Source organism: Zalophus californianus, chromosome 17, assembly GCF_009762305.2.
Source record: "Zalophus californianus isolate mZalCal1 chromosome 17, mZalCal1.pri.v2, whole genome shotgun sequence".
Classification (NCBI taxonomy): Eukaryota; Metazoa; Chordata; class Mammalia; order Carnivora; family Otariidae; genus Zalophus; species Zalophus californianus.
Genome location: NC_045611.1, coordinates 43769941 through 43785287, shown reverse-complemented (window position 1 = coordinate 43785287; position 15347 = coordinate 43769941). Strand labels below are relative to the sequence as shown.

Sequence of the window (15347 nt, the reverse complement as noted above, 5' to 3'; positions counted from 1 at the left end):
CACTGGACATTGTCCTTGCCTCCTCCTCTACTGCTTCTTACAGGCCGGCTTCCAGGCTTGACTCCTTTTTCCTAGGACTTGGTTTAGCCCCAAATGCCAGAACATGACCACGCCTCCCATAAAGCCAGTCCCAGTCGTTCCGCCTCCGACTTGAGCCAGGCCCAGAAAACACTATAACAATGCCCTTTCCAAGAGAATTTTTCCATTGGTCATGTTCCCAACAGGGCCCCTCACCTCAGAAAGTACCACTTTGATTCATTCACTCATTCATTCAAAAACTCTAATCACTTAATTTGTGGCTACATCAGTAACCAAAGCAAGGGAAAACATATCGTGCTCACATGTGCCTCAAAAGCTGGTGGGAGAAGACAATGAACAAAATATCCAAAAATACGGAAAATTAGAAGGTGATAAATTCTATGGATAAAAAGTTAAGCCGGGATTGGGGAAAGGGAATGCTGAGGGAGGGGTCAATTTAGGGTGACTTATTTCAACTTATTGAACTTGCTGACTTCACTCCCATCACAGGGCTTCCCTACCTGATGTTCCCATTGCCTGCAGTCTCCCCTCATTCCTGCACCCCACCCCCCACCAACCCCTGTGGTGGTTTTAAAACACGACCGCAAATTCTTTGACACTGCTTTCATGAAAAGCTGGAGTCTTTGTCCCCGCCCCCTTGAATCTGGGCAAGACTGACAACTTCAATCAACAGAGAATAGTGGAATTGACATTATGTGATATCCAAGGCTAAGTAGCAAAAAAGCAATGCATCTTCCTTTTTGTCCGCTGGAATGACTAGCTCTAGAGCTTTGAGAAGTGCAACTATGTCCAGGAAGCCATGCTTTGAGGAAGCCCAAGCCCTGTGGAGAGACCCTGGGTAAGCACTACAGTCCACAGTTCCCGCTGAACCCAGCCTTGGAGTCATCTGAGCCCTAGTGCCAGACTTGTAAGTGAAGAAGCCCCAGGGATTCCGCCCCTGGCCGTTGCGTCACCTTTGAGTCTTTCAAGTTGAACCCCTAGACATCATGGAGCAGAGACAAACTGTCCCCAGCTGTGCCCTGTCCGAATTTCTGACTCATAGAATCCATGAACATAATAAAATGATTGCTTTACGCCACAGTTTTGGGGCTGATTTATAATCCAGCAATACTAATTAGGATGGCCCTTTGTCAACGAGTTAATTCCTACCTGTCTCAGCTTAAGTGTAACTTCCTCAGAAATCCTAGGCTCCAGTCACCCCCCCAACTAGATCAGGTTCTGCTACTAAAAACATCTTTCATTTCTCTTTATATCTAAACAGAGATTTCCTTCTTTTTGATTTCATTTAAATGTATGGTTTGTTCAAAAAGGCTGAAAACAAATATATACCATGTCAATGATATACAGAAGCTACTTTTTAAAAAAAGATTTTATTTATTTATTTGAGAGAGAGAGAGTGAGCACAAGCAGGGGGAAGGGCAGAGGGAGAAGCAAGCTCCCTGCTGAGCGGGGAGCCAACCTGGGGCTCCTGGGGCTCCAGGTGGGGCTCAAATCCAGGACTCGGGGATCATGACCCGAGCCGAAGGCAAACGCTTGACTGAGCCACCCAGGCGCCCCCAGAAGCTACTTTTAACAGAAACCTATTCTAGGGCGCCTGGGTGGCTCAGTCGTTGGGTGTCTGCCTTCGGCTCAGGTCATGATCCCAGAGTCCTGGGATCGAGTCCCACGTCGGGCTCCCTGCTCGGCGGGAGGCCTGCTTCTCCCCCTCCCACCCCCCCTGCTTGTGTTCCCTCTCTCGCTGTCTCTCTCTCTGTCAAATAAATAAATAAAATCTTTAAAAAAAAACAGAAACCTATTCTATCCTCCTTTTTTATAAATACAGATATCAAAATAATCCTGATCATACATTCTCCAACATTTTATTATGAAAAGTTTCTAACATACAACAAAGTTGAAGAATTTCATGGTAGACACCCATATACCCACCACTCAGATCCTACCAATGACATTTTACTTTGCTTTATGTCACATTCACCTATTACTCTATTCATTCTATCCCATTAATCTTACTATTTTGGGGGTATATTTCAAAATAAATAACAGACATTGGTACGCTGTCCCCTAAACACTTCAGCATGCATATCTGTAACTACAGTTCAATATTTGTTTTTATTTTGAGGTCAACTTTACCTGCAATAAAATTCAGAATTTTCACTGAATTTTGACAAGTGCATACACCTGTGTAACCAAAATCCCTACCCAGGAGGTCAACTGCACTTTTTATACGGTAGCCCAGGGCTCTAAAGCACACAAAAGAGAGGGGATGCAGGGCCACCAGGTGGAAATTGTATAATCTTTTCTAATCTGGTTTAGAAAGTTAAAGCAGTGTCATTTCCTTTGTATTCTCTGTGTTGAGGCAGTCCCCAAAGTTCTACCTAGTTTCAAGGAGAAGGGACACAGACTCTACTTTTTAATGGGAAGTGTGTCAAAGAATTTACAGACAAAACAACTGGTTTTTCAGAAGTCCAGACAGGTGATATAGCCTAGACTGGGATGAGGGCATTGGAAGAAGAAGGGTTAAATTCTGGATAGATTTTACAGGAATTGCTAATCAACTAACTGAAGGTGGGGTGAGGGAAAAAGAAGAGTCAAGAAAGGCCAGGAGGCTTTTGGCCTGAGCAGCAGCCGGGATGGAGCTCAGGAAAACCAGGGAGGGGCAAGTTTAGGGGGAAGATTGAGAGCTCAGTTTAAGACCTGTGGGGCTTGAGACATCTCTTAAGCCTTTGAATGGAAATGGTGAGCAGCAGCTTCTGGGGGCAGGTAGCAGAATACAGGAGCCTAAGGTTCAGTGGCCAGATCTAGGCTGAAGATAGAAATTTGGGGACCATTAGAATAGAGATGGGTGTTAGAGTGGTGAAGCTAGATGAGAGCACCTGGGAATGAATATAGACAGTTAAGGCCAGGGACCTGGGACATGCTCAAGTGACAGGTTGGGGCAATGACAAGGTGTGACACTGGAAGCAGGGGAAGGAAATGTTTCAAGGACGGAGGGATGAGCACACTATATGCTGCTGCTGGCTCAAGCAGGCTGTGGACTGCGGACCGACCATTGCCCAGGCACTCTGATGACCCCATTAGCTTCATGCCCAGAACACAGCCCTTTGGTCTCCCCTGAGACAGGAGGATCCACTTCTGAGCTGAGTCAACTAAGGTGAGTCCCAGTCTTGCCTCAAATCTGGCCTGGAACCACACCCCTGTCCTGACCTCAGAGAGGATTCCTCGGAGGGGAAACCGGAAGAGATTTTGTGCCAAACTGTCAGGAACTAGAGTGGGGGTGGGGGGCAGGGGGTGGGTAGAGGAGGGAGGGAGCTATTTCTCTGAGTTAGCACGACCCTTAGCCTTTCCAGAACAACTTTCTCAGAGACGATCAGTAACGTGAAAAAAATTTTATTGGGAAAAATATAACTTGTACAACTCAGCGCCGTCTGTTCTCAAGAGAAGCTCCTCCCCTCTGCGGCCGCCTTCCTGGGGACCTGGGGGGCGACCTGGTTGGAGGAGACCAAGTCCCTGAGTCTTCAGTGTGCTCCAGTAAGAGGGATAGCTGGGCGTCCACTTCCCTGCAAAAAAGCCAGGGTAGTAGAGGCTGAGGTTATGCGCTCAGGATCGGGGCCTGGGAGGGTGGATGGCCCTGGGAACGGGGTGTTGTAGATCCCGGTGATGGTCACCTTTTCTGCCGTCTCAGCTCGGCCCTCTGAACTCTTAGCAACTGAAGTACCGGGTCGTCCTGGAACTCGCTGCCGTCAGAGTCTAGGGGGAAAAGCGCGAGCGCCAGGAGGTCGACTCGTAAGGTGCTGGACTGCCATCCAGATCGGGGCAGCCACGCACATCAGCTCACCTTCTGCCGCCTCCAGAAGTCGGGCAGCCTGGCAGAGCAGATCTTCTGAGGGGGCGTGCTCAGCAGCGGTGGGGGGCGTAGCCACCTCCCCGAGAGGCCCCGCCTTGGAGGGAGGGGGCGGGGCCTCGGGGCCAGGGGACGCCTCCTCAGCTGGAGGGGGCGGGACCTTGGGCAGCTGATACCCAGCTTCAGCCAAGGGAGTGTCTTTGTCTTTCCGAGGCTCCCACACCGCTAGGGGGAGCGTGGCCTGAGCTTTCCGAGACTCGGCTTTAGACCGATTTGGCGGAGTCTGTGCTTTGGGAAATCGTGATCCAGATAGAGGGGGAGTGACCTCTGAGCGAGATGGCGCAATCTTGGTTTGGGGGTGTGTGGCCTTGACTTTCAGAGATCCAGCCTTGGGCAGAGGTGGGCCCTCAAGGTGAGGGGGCGTGTCCTCCAGGCTGTCCGGGAAGAGCCGAGCGGATACTACTTGGCCCAGGGCGCCTCTGAGCTGCGGGCCAGGACCCTCGTCAGCTGCCACGACTGTCCCAGAGGACTCCGGGCCTGGGGCTCCCCTACTCCGAGGCTTGGGGCCCTGCTTCTCGGGCTGCGCCCGGCAGCTTGGAACAGGAGTGGGCGGGTCCTGGGGGGCGGCTGGGGGCGGGAGGGTGGAGGCTGCGGGTGCCGAGGTGGCAGCCGGAGGCGCAAGGGTAGAGGGCGTGGGAGGAATGGCCCCGAGAGATATCCAGGGACCAGACTGCGGGGCCCAGAAGAACCCATGGGGGCTGGGGCCCCAAAAGATGTGTGGAGAGAACCCTGGGGGAATAGGAGGCCTCTCCATATAGAAGGCCTCCAGGGGCCCCGGTCGGGCCACAGTGGCCCAATGTGGGACACAGGTAGGCTGGGTTCCCAGGGAGCCAAGGGTCTCTGCAGGGGCAGGAAGGGCCTGTAGACAAACGGGGGCAGGGACCTGAAAGGGAGAGAAAGGACAGAGGGTTCTTCAGTCCCCTTCTGGCTCCCCCTTCCTCCAACTTCCCTTAGCATCCCTCCCTCCAGCCCCCTCAGCCTCCTCCCTCCCCTGTCTCACTAGAGTGGTGAGGGAAGGAGTCCGGGGTAGTACCCAGGTTCCATCACCCTGCCCTCCTCGAGCCCGTTCAAGCTTCCGCCGCTGCCGCCACTGGTATAGAATATCATCCTCTGGACGCAGGGGTGCCTGGGAGGAGACCGGGGCTGGAGCAGGGATGGGGGCAGGTGCTGGTGTTACTGTGGGGTAAGTAGAAGGAGGAAGGGTAAGGCCACAGGCTGGGGTGATGAGCAAACCAAGGACAGCCTGTGCATATACCCTTCGGCTGTACCAGAAAGGTATTCAGACAGGCTCTCCAGATCATGTCCCACCTCTTCTCCCAAGCAGGAAGTGAGAAAAGGGGCGGAGTCAGAGGAGAGAGCACTCTTGGGCTTCTCAACCTGTCATCATTCCGTTCTTTATTCATCAGCAAATATTTAGTGAGTTCTTACCGTATGCCAGGCCCTGTTCTGGACATTGTGGTTACAGCAGTGAACAAGACAGATCCTCCAGAATCTGTCCCCTTCTTCCTCTCTTGACTGCCCTTTCCTGGGGCCAACCCCACAGCAACCTCTTCTCTGGTCTCTCTACTTCCTCCCAATCTGTCCCATTCCCCCCACCCCACCCCACCCCACCCCACCCTGCAGCCAGAGGGAGCCTGGGAACACCTGAGTCAGATCAGGGCCCGCCAGGATTGGAACCCTCCCCTGTCCTGGTAAAAAGCAAAAGCCTTTGCATTTGTGTTGTTCCCTCCTGTATGCACAGGGTTCCATCCCTCCCATGATTCAGATCTTTGCTCAGTATCATCTTCTTAGTGGGGCCTTCCCTGGCTACTCTGTTTAAAACGGCAACAGCCCCCAGCCACTATCCTCTCTCCTGTTCCAGGTTTCTCCTTAGCTCTTTTCCCTTCTAACATATTCAGTGTGGTACTTCTTTGCTTACTTCGCTCTCCCTTCACAATGCCAGCTACACAAGGAGGTTTTCGTCTGTCTGACCCTCACTATATCCGCAGTGTCAAGAACAAGGCCTGGTGCCATCAGTGTCTGTGGCATAAATGCCAAATGAACTATTTATTATACTGAAGTGCAGGGTCCAGACCTGTGCTAGGGATACAGCAGTGACCAAGGGCAGGGCCACGGGCCGTCCTCAGTTCAATGGGGCGAGTGGACATCATTCCCATCACCCAGAGCATAACTTGATCGGTCATATCAGTAGGGCTCCCATTGTCTCTTTGAAGCCCTACCATCTGATGCTGCGCAGAGAAGGGGGGTGTCATCCTGGATCTCTCTCTCTCCCCCCACTCCTCTCTATATCCTGTGACTCTACTTCCAAACCTGGCCACTTCCCTCTACTCTGTTCCTCAGGCTCTGGCCCAAGAGAAACTACCAGCGTCTCTCACGGGGGGGGCCCATAGCAGCCAGAGGGAGTCTGTTAATAACCCAAGAGAGATCATATCCCTCCCTGCTCAGAAGCCTCCCGTGGCTCCCCAGTACTAAGCTAAGGACCAAATGCCTCCCATGCCTACATGGCCCAATGTACTCTGACCCCTGCCAATCTCTTCCACCTGGCCCCACACTACTCTCACCCCCCCACGCACCTCCCCACCCTGCCCTTTCTAGTCCGTTATCTGCACCATGCTCCCCCCCACTTCAGGTCCTCCGTATATGCTAGAGGGCTCTTGTCCCCACCTTCATTGTTCAGGTCTCCACTAGACAGCACCTCTTCCAAGAAGGCCTTCCCTGACTTCCCAGCATCACGATCCTCTCTTGCATGGCCCTCATTTCTGCTTACATTTCACATGTATTTGTGGGGTTATGTAGCTATTTCTGCCCCACATTCACTATACTGTGAGGACCATGAAGGTGGGACCACACATGGTTGGTTCACTGTAGAATCCTCAAGCCCCCTCCTAGGGCCTCATCCACAATAAGTATTCAGTGTTTTTTAGATGAAAGAATGAATAAATTTAATCTGAAGGACAACTCATGCAGTAGGTACTAGTCTTATCCCCATTTTTCAGATGAGAAAACTGAGGCTCAGGAAGGAGAGGTGAATAAAAGGTGAGGTGAAGCCGAAAAGGAGCAAAGAATCAGACGAGCGAGAGCTCAGCCAGGATCACATACACCACGCAGGACACCTCCCTGTTTACCGTGCCTCCCTGTCCCCCATTCACTCAAGCCCCATGAGACACGGACAGCATCTGTCCTGTGCGCCACTGTGCCCCAGGACCTGGTCATGGAGTACTAGTAATCCAGGTCCTTAATCCCATCTCTGAAATCTGAAGACTTCAGGTGGCAGGAATTGAGCGTTCAATAGTCGGCCTGCTTCAGCAAAGTCCAGCGTCAACAGGGGGCTTGCTCAGTATACCAGACTCAAACACAGTATTTGGTTGAACAATATGAAACTGTCCATATTCAACCATTTTTTACTGACAAAGACAAAAGTTTCGTATGGTTCAAAGTAACACAGCCATAGCAAAAAGTATGTCTATTCACCCTCAATGAGATATAGAGATGATAAACAGCCTTCTTATTCTTTAGGTCAGATTCTGCTCTCCAATCAGGTACAGGGCCAAATGAGCAAAAAGCCATCTGATTTGGAAATTTGTGTTCAGAACTGCAAACAGGATGCGGAGAGAGCCTGTAATACTAATGATAGGTACCGTCAGGACCTGTGGCAAGAGCTCCCTGCATCCCCCAACTCATTTATTTACCCCTGTTTTAAAGCTGGAGAAACAGAGAGGCCCAGAGAGGCCCCAGGTCACCCAGCTGGTAAATGTCAGAGCTGGGATTCACATCCAGTCTCTTCTCCATCCTTGCCTCAGAACTTACCGTGTGCCTTGGGGTCAGAGCCCTTGCTGGAGTCAGGGATGAAGGTCGCGGAGAAGGGAGAGAGCCCATCAGAGCTGACGGGGAATGAGGAGCTGCTGGTATCGCTAGGGCTGAGTGAGGAGGAGGAAATGGAGGCCTTGCTGTAGGAAGAAAGCAGAAGCGAGGCAACAGGGGGTCTCAGAGGCGGTGGGCGGGGTGTGGAGCTGTAGGAGTGGGGATGGGTGCAGGGAAAGCACCTGCGTTTGAGCAGCCTGGCAGCTCTGCTCTGCAGGCTCAGTGTCTCCAGGTCCAGCAGGGATGAGTTCCATGTGTTGAGGCTCTGCGAGGGAAGAGGGATTAGAGGCTAGCCCCCATCTTAAAGGGTGCTGGGAAAGGGCTTTGGACAGAGGGCCTGGAGTACAGGTCTGCCTTCCACCTGGTATCCTCACATGCTGGTAAGCCATTCTAAGGAATCCGCTCCTCCTCCTCAGGGAAGGGGGACCCAGTTTTCCTCTGGGGTTGTACACCCCTCCGTGTAGTCATTATTGTGGGAGAAGGGTTGACCCGACCTTCCTGACCAGGCCTGGCTAATCACAACAATCTGTCCTCTGGTTCCACAGTCATTGGCTCAAAGATGAACGAATGAGAGTAAGCGCTGGGGCTTTGGATGGGACTACTGGAGAATCCTCCTCTTCCCACTGAAGTGACTATGTAAGTTAGAAGCCTAGAATCACTGGGGCTATCTTCACTACTTCAAGGGGAAAGCCTGCCCGAGATTGAGCCAAAGAAAGAGGAACAGAGAGTCAAGAGAGTTGAGTTCCTCCTAATAGTGTTCAAACACCTGGATCCAGCCATTCCTGAAAGCATATACATTTGGATTTCTTGACTGCGTTAGCCAACAAATCCTCCTTTTTTGTTTAAGCTTCCTTGAATTGGGGATTGACTCTAATTCTATCCTAGGGCTGGTGTTGTCAGTTCAGGTACATAGGGAAGAAAGTAGATGAGGATGTCACCTGCTTCATTTCCTTAAGGGGAGTCACAGCCTTAGCCTGAGATGCGCTGGCCACCTTTGCAAGAGTTGGGACTGCTGTGCTCGGTCTTCCTTCTGGTTCACTGACTCCTGCTGAGAAGCCCCAGTTGATTTTGGGGGGCCATGAGGAATCTCTGCTGGGGGCATTGATCAGGAAAGGTTTTAGGCCAGCAGTGGATAGGACTGAAGCCGGTACCTGCTGCAAGTTGACTCAGGGTGTCTGGAGATCCAGGCCGTAGCCACCAAAAGTCAGCTGGGGTTGGGCCTGCAGGCTGGCGTTCCTCTCGGCTTGTGGGCTGAGCCTGGCGGAACCGGTTTATGTACCTGTGAGCATCAGAGAATGGGAGGTGAGTGAATGAGGAGAGCCAAATAATAATAATAATAATAATAACAACAGATAATAACAATCACAACAGTGATGTTTATCAAGTACTTTGGCAATACCTAGTACTTGTCCCTCAACATCTGCTCCTTCTTACAGAGTAATGCAATGTTATATAAGACTATATAATACTGGGCACATAGCCACTCTTCTACAGATATATTTATCAGGGGTCCCAAGAGTTTAATGGCCATGTAACTAGGTTCTTGACCAGCAGGGTTATGAGATGAGACATGATTCTGGCAAGTGGATGTGGTTGGGAGCCACATTTCCTCTATGGTTGGTCCATAAAGGAAAGGACAACAGCCTAGTGATGGGAGGCAATAAGACAGAAGCAAACTGTGCCCCTGACACCTCAGCCGGGGGCTGCCATATCAGCCCTGGTTGCTTCTGCCTGGACTGTTTGGGTGAGGGAGAAATAAATGCTATCTTGCTCGAGCCACAATTAATTTGGGACTGTTTGTTAGAGCAGCTGAACTTGGATCCTACAAATTCAAGGGCTCACTATGTGATAGCACTTGTTATAGATGCTTTATAGACAGTAACTCATTGAAAGCTTAAAACAGCCCTAGGGGATATGAGCTATTAATATCCCCAAATTACAGATGAAGAAACTGAGGCCCAGCTCATACAGAGGGTAAGTGACAGAGCTGGGATTTGAACCCAGGCAGCCTAGCTCCAGAGCTCTTAATAGCACATATAAAGTGTGGTCCTAAAAGTGCTACACAAACAACTCTGGCTATGGTGATTATTATGGGATGCCTGCCACCTCTTGATCCAAACCCTTCTTCCCCTCCAGGGCTGCTGCTACTTACTTGGCCACCACAGACTCCCTGCTGTCAACCAGGGTGGGTGGTTGGGAGGCTCCCATCTGTCCTTCAGTGGTGCTGGGTGGGGAAGGGGTTCCTGAGCTGGACGGCCAGGACTCTTCAAACAGTTCAGAGGAGTTGGGACCTGTGGTCAGAGCCTTGGGAGCTTCTGGGGGCCTGGACCCCCGGGACCTGGATGGGCTCAGGGTCTAAGATAGGGAGGTAGGGAGAAGAAAGTGAGGGTTGAAGGGTCATCCCTGTAGGGGAATGAAGGCACACGTGAAGTGTGTCTTAGTCAAGAGGGGAGGAAACATATCCCACAATGGTAACAACTCAGAGTGATTGGGGGCTACAATAGGTGATCCAGGTGACAGAGGACTGGGTGGGGGCAGAGCCGTGAGGAAGGACTGTCTCTTAACCCTCACCCCCCCCCCCATCACATATCCCCCTTCCCTCTAGTTGTTACTCCCTCACCGCTGGGCTCACACACACCACTCTCTATGGAGTGTCCTCACCTTGGGGTGCCAGGTCTGGCTTTGGGATGGCCAGTAGTGGCTTTGATCCAGGGGAGTATCCTCAAAGGGGCTGTCTTGGATGGAGAAAATTGGCAGACTGCAAGGGGAGAGTGAGGTTGGCAGGCAGAGCCCCCCTGTTCGGGGGTTGTGGGGTGGAGTCAGGTTTTGGGGTTGGGAAGAGGAGGGCAGAACCAGATGACAATTCCCATAGATTGCAGGAAGAGATGAACTATAATTCCCATGAAGCAACGCTGCTCATTCAAGATAATGGTACTAGAGGCTCAATTCCCACCAGCTCTTGGGGGCAGTCTCAGAAAACCAAGGAACTGCCAACTGGTGGTTCTTAACCCTGAATCCAATCTAAGAGCCTTTTAAAAATACAGATATGTGGTCCTCACTCCAAGCCAAAAGAAATCATAATATCTGTTTTTTTTTTTTAAGAATCTAGGTTTCATTTTTTTAAAATATTTTATTTATTCATGAGAGACGGAGAGAGAGAGGGAGAAGCAGGCTCCCAAGGAGCAGGGAGCCCGATGCGGGACTCGATCCCAGGATCCCGGGATCATGACCCCGAGCCGAAGGCAAACGCTCAACCATCTGAGCCACCCAGGCGCCCAGAAATCATAATATCTGGAAGGTGGCTGGTTATCTGTATCTCTTTCGCACCGTCCCAGGTGATTTTGAAGTGGAGCTCGGGTTAAGAACCAGGGCTAAACCCTATTTCTCTACATTTCCCATAAGCCCTGGGGACACGAAGGAGGAAATGGTAAATGGACTACAATCCCCATCAGTAACTGGGCTCCGCCTAAGCTAGAAAGGTCAAAACCAACACCCACCGGAATCTGGGGGCAGTTTTAAAATTCAGAAATTGAACTCCCAAGATGACACTGGACACCCCTAGAGGAAAAAGAAAAGCCCTTGGAGCCACTTGGAAAGCGGAACGTAAGACGCTACGGGACCCCGATGGTGAAGTCCTGGGCTGGAGCTGCCAAAGGATGTGGAGCATCTTGGGAGTTGTAGTTCCAGTGCGGTTGAAAAAGAGACTCCGGACCCTAGCAAACCTGACCCGACGCTGTGTTAATCTCACCCTAAGTCCTCCCCAGGCCTCCTGCGGTCCCCGGGAGAAGGATCGGTCTCACCTGCGGTCCATCCCGCAGCTACCTGGGGGCTTCCGCCAGCTCCGCTCCCTCACCGGGCTGACCCCGCGCGCATCTTTGTCGCTTAGCAATGCCTTGTCAGGCCCGCCCCTCTCCCGGAGTGCCCGCGCGGGAAGAGAGCGGCCTCCAAGGGGACCAATGATGAAGAGGAAAATAAAAGTAATTGGAAAGTGGCCAAAGGGAGATGTCGCACAACTGGCTGTAACTTCGGCCTGACTGAGAGAGCATGTTTGATTGGAGAACCGTAGCGTGCAGCAGTAATTGGCAAGCCTGTGGACCAATGGAAAGGATCTGAGGGTGAGCTCGCGGTTAGGAGGGGTCATAAAGTACTCTCGCTCTCCTGCCGTGTCTTAGAGCCACTCCCCCTTTTTGCTGCGGAAGTCTTGTCCGGACTCCAATGTAACCACCGTTTTTCGCGTTGCAGGGCAATCGGGGAATCTGTCCCGTCTCTAACCGCCGCCCCTCCATCAGTCGGGCCAGCCAACCAGTCCCGCGGAGTCATTAACCACTTCCGTCTTGCTGCAGGAGCAGCTGGTTCCGCTAACTGCCAGGCCTGGGCTCCTAGCCGAGGTGGTGGGATCAAAATGAGCTATTTCGGGCCCGTCGCGCGGCCCCTCGGGGGCCAGCCTGGACTGTTCGTGCCCGCGCCCTCTGGCCGCTGCTCACCTGGCAGACCCCGCTACCCTGCGCACCCGAGGCTGAGTCAGAGGCCTAGAATTAGGCCCGGCTTGCCGGGGGGCTGGGCCCAGGCCCTGCTGAGATGGGAGTAGGGTCTGTTCTGTGTCCTTCTGACAGCCTGGCCGGCTACCACATTCCCTGTACCCAAGAATCTGCTCCTAAGACCGCCATCTGCGTCATCCCCAGAGCTGCCTGCGGGGCGGGGGTGGATTAAAGGGACTGCGAACTCTGCGCAGGGGTTTTCGGGCCCTGGGTCCCAAATGCCGCGCAGTCCTACCCACTCGGCAAGGCTCCACCTCCTCAGCCTTAGTTTCCCCTTTGGGAAATCGGGGGATCACCTCTCTGGCATCCAGCAGGCGCTTAATAAATGGCCAAGTCATTGTTGGGCTTTCTAAATAAGACTCTATTAATGGCCGGGGCTGGCTCGGGTCCCAATGTCCCCGGGCGCCCCGCCGAGGGGCGGACACAAGGCGTACTATAAGAGCGGCTGCGGCGCAACGCAGGGGCACTGCGGAGCCTAGGGGCGGCGGCGGCGGCGAAGCAGGATGGAGATCCCCGTGCCTGTGCAGCCGTCTTGGCTGCGCCGCGCCTCGGCCCCGTTGCCCGGGCGCCTCTTCGACCAGCGCTTCGGCGAGGGGCTGCTGGAGGCCGAGCTGGCTGCGCTCTGCCCCGCCTCACTGGCCCCCTACTACCTGCGCGCACCCAGCGTGGCGCTGCCTACCGCCCAGGTGCCAGGCCTGGGGGAGGGCGGTAACTCGACCATTTGCAAGGCTTGGAGCCCCGGTCATCCCGGGGGGGGGGGGGGCGGGGTGAGGAATGTCCCCCGACTTTGAGTAGGGTGGAGAGTCCGGCCACTCAGAGGGGCTTCCAGAGTTCCCTGAGTATGGAATCTCACAGGCCGGATTACTGAAGCGGGTGGGAGGTCCCTGCCCATCTGAGGAGGGTCTCAGGTCTGAGGGGCTGGAATGGCTGAGTCACGGATAGGGTGGGGCCGTCACTCTGAGGGGAGCGTAGGTGACTCTGAAGGAGGCTGGTGACCCAGGAAATCTGGGGAAAGGGGGGCGCTCAGTTATTCTGAAGGGCATGGGGGTTCCCAGGGACTCCTGAGGGGAGGGAATGTTTTGTCATTCTCGGGGAAGAGTTTGGAGACTGTATGCATGTGGTGACCCTCTGCCTCCTGGAGAGACAGAAGGGAGGAAGGGTCCTGTGACTTGACAAAGGGGGGCCAGGCTACTCTGAGAAGTGGGGGGAGAGTACTGGTAACTGTTGAGGGCGCAAGCGGCCCCGTGACTCCAGTGGGAGGGTAAAAAGACGACTCTGGAAGCTGGGGGAAGAGGCATCTTGGCAATGTCTGGTGGGGGGGCGGTGTGCAGTAAGTGCAACAGGGGTTCTGAGGGATGGGGGCCTGGGGATTCAGTGTCCAAAGGGCACTCTGACACTGGGGGAGGGGGCAGGCCTTACCCTGTGAGAGCTGAGGTCCTGATCTTGCAGGGGAAGGGGGCCTCATCACTCTGGATGAGAGAATCTCAGTGATCACAGGGGGAGGGGTGATCCCAGTTATTCTGGGTGAAGAGATCCTCTGGGGCTACAAATAGGAAAGGAATGGATTGTCCAGTTCCGGAGGCCTGCGACAGGGACAGCCCCGGTACCGACGGGGGGAGGAGCCTCGCCCCGCCGATGACGATCGGGCTGTGCTTAGGTCCCAACGGAACCCGGGCATTTCTCGGTGCTGCTGGACGTGAAGCACTTCTCCCCGGAGGAAATCGCCGTCAAGGTGGTTGGCGACCACGTGGAGGTGCATGCGCGCCACGAGGAGCGCCCGGTGAGCCCGCTGGTAGGGGTGGTGCCAGAACGCGTAGGTGGATCCGCAGGCCGGAGGGGCGGGGCGTCCATAGGAAAAGGGAGGGGCCACTCAAGTCTCTCTCTCTCTCTCTCCAGGATGAGCATGGATACATCGCGCGCGAGTTCCACCGCCGCTACCGCTTGCCGCCTGGCGTGGACCCTGCGGCCGTGACGTCCGCGCTGTCCCCAGAGGGCGTCCTGTCCATCCAGGCTGCACCCACAACGCCACAGGCCCCACTGCCGCAGCCGCAGGCTGCTGCCAAGTAGGCGTCATGCCTGAACCCCGGGAGCCGCCTCAGGCCCCCTCTTTTAAAGCCGACCTGACTCCACCCAGCCAGATGTCCCGAGCGCACCCAAACCACCCACCCAGTCTGGGATCCTACCCTGACCCTTCCCACGTAGACTCTTCCCTAGTAACTAGACCATTCCACTGACACTCCCGTTCTCACACTCCCTCCAGCTTTCAGACTCCTGACAGCTCCCTAGCTTCCAGGCCCTACACGGACAACCCTTCAGCCTACAGTCTCCCGGCCCCACTGACCCCACTTTCTTGGCATATAAACCCACTCAAAACTCCCTCCTCTGCTTCCTTCTGACTCATCTGTTAAAATATCTCCACGTCCCATTTTAATCCCTTTCCCTCTCCAACACTACATTATGGTGTGGACAGCCCTGCCCCCACCCTAGGCCAGTTAAGCAGAATCCCTCTTCACCCCTCAAATATCCCAGACCATCCAAGGCCTGGTCCTCAAGATTCTGGATCCTTCCCCTCACTCCAACTGGACAATCTACTCCCCCCACCCATCTTGTGACTTGAAACCCCAGCCAGCGCCCCCATCCGAGACTTTTAAACTCTTTTTCTGACCCCCCACCCTTGGACACCTATTCCAGGCCTAGCAGGACCCTCAACCTCAGACTGCACAGATACCCACCCCATCACCCCAGACTCTGCACAGATATCCTAAGCCCCATCCCCAGCTCTAACCAGAACCCCATCATTTTGCCATAATCCCCTAATCTCCAACCACATATCCCAGGTAATCCACCTTTCACATACCTCCCCTCATTCTCCAAGATCCAACCAAGCAGCCACTTTTGCTTTGGTGCCCCACAATCCTTCTCCCTCCTTGAATTTCCTGCCACCCCAGCCCCTTATCCGTTCCCCCAATAAATGTGCTAGAGCTGTGCCAACTGCTTTATGTCTGTGC

At 53.7% G+C, this 15347-nt stretch overlaps 2 protein-coding genes across 5 annotated transcripts; one reads left to right on the top strand and one right to left on the bottom strand.

Moving 5' to 3' along the window:
* Positions 1-3420: 3420 nt before the first annotated feature.
* Positions 3421-12044, bottom strand: PROSER3 (proline and serine rich 3). 4 transcript variants are annotated; one of them, XM_027617691.2, is made up of 11 exons: positions 11602-12044; positions 10463-10559; positions 9954-10156; positions 8953-9080; positions 8740-8849; positions 7984-8066; positions 7748-7887; positions 4941-5116; positions 3875-4823; positions 3705-3786; positions 3421-3596 (listed from the first exon to the last, which is right to left on the bottom strand). In XM_027617691.2, the coding sequence occupies exons 1-11, from the start codon at positions 11940-11942 to the stop codon at positions 3455-3457; spliced, it is 2451 nt and encodes an 816-aa protein (XP_027473492.1). In that variant the 5' UTR covers positions 11943-12044; the 3' UTR covers positions 3421-3454. The 4 variants fall into 4 exon arrangements, with proteins under 4 accessions (XP_027473492.1, XP_027473494.1, XP_027473493.1 ...); XM_027617693.2 differs by having other exon boundaries at positions 4974-5116; XM_027617692.2 differs by having other exon boundaries at positions 8740-8846.
* Positions 12045-12709: 665 nt separating this feature from the next.
* HSPB6 (heat shock protein family B (small) member 6) lies at positions 12710-15326 on the top strand. The gene is made up of 3 exons (XM_027617951.2): positions 12710-13025; positions 13997-14119; positions 14236-15326. The coding sequence occupies exons 1-3, from the start codon at positions 12843-12845 to the stop codon at positions 14404-14406; spliced, it is 477 nt and encodes a 158-aa protein (XP_027473752.1). The 5' UTR covers positions 12710-12842; the 3' UTR covers positions 14407-15326.
* Positions 15327-15347: the final 21 nt, after the last annotated feature.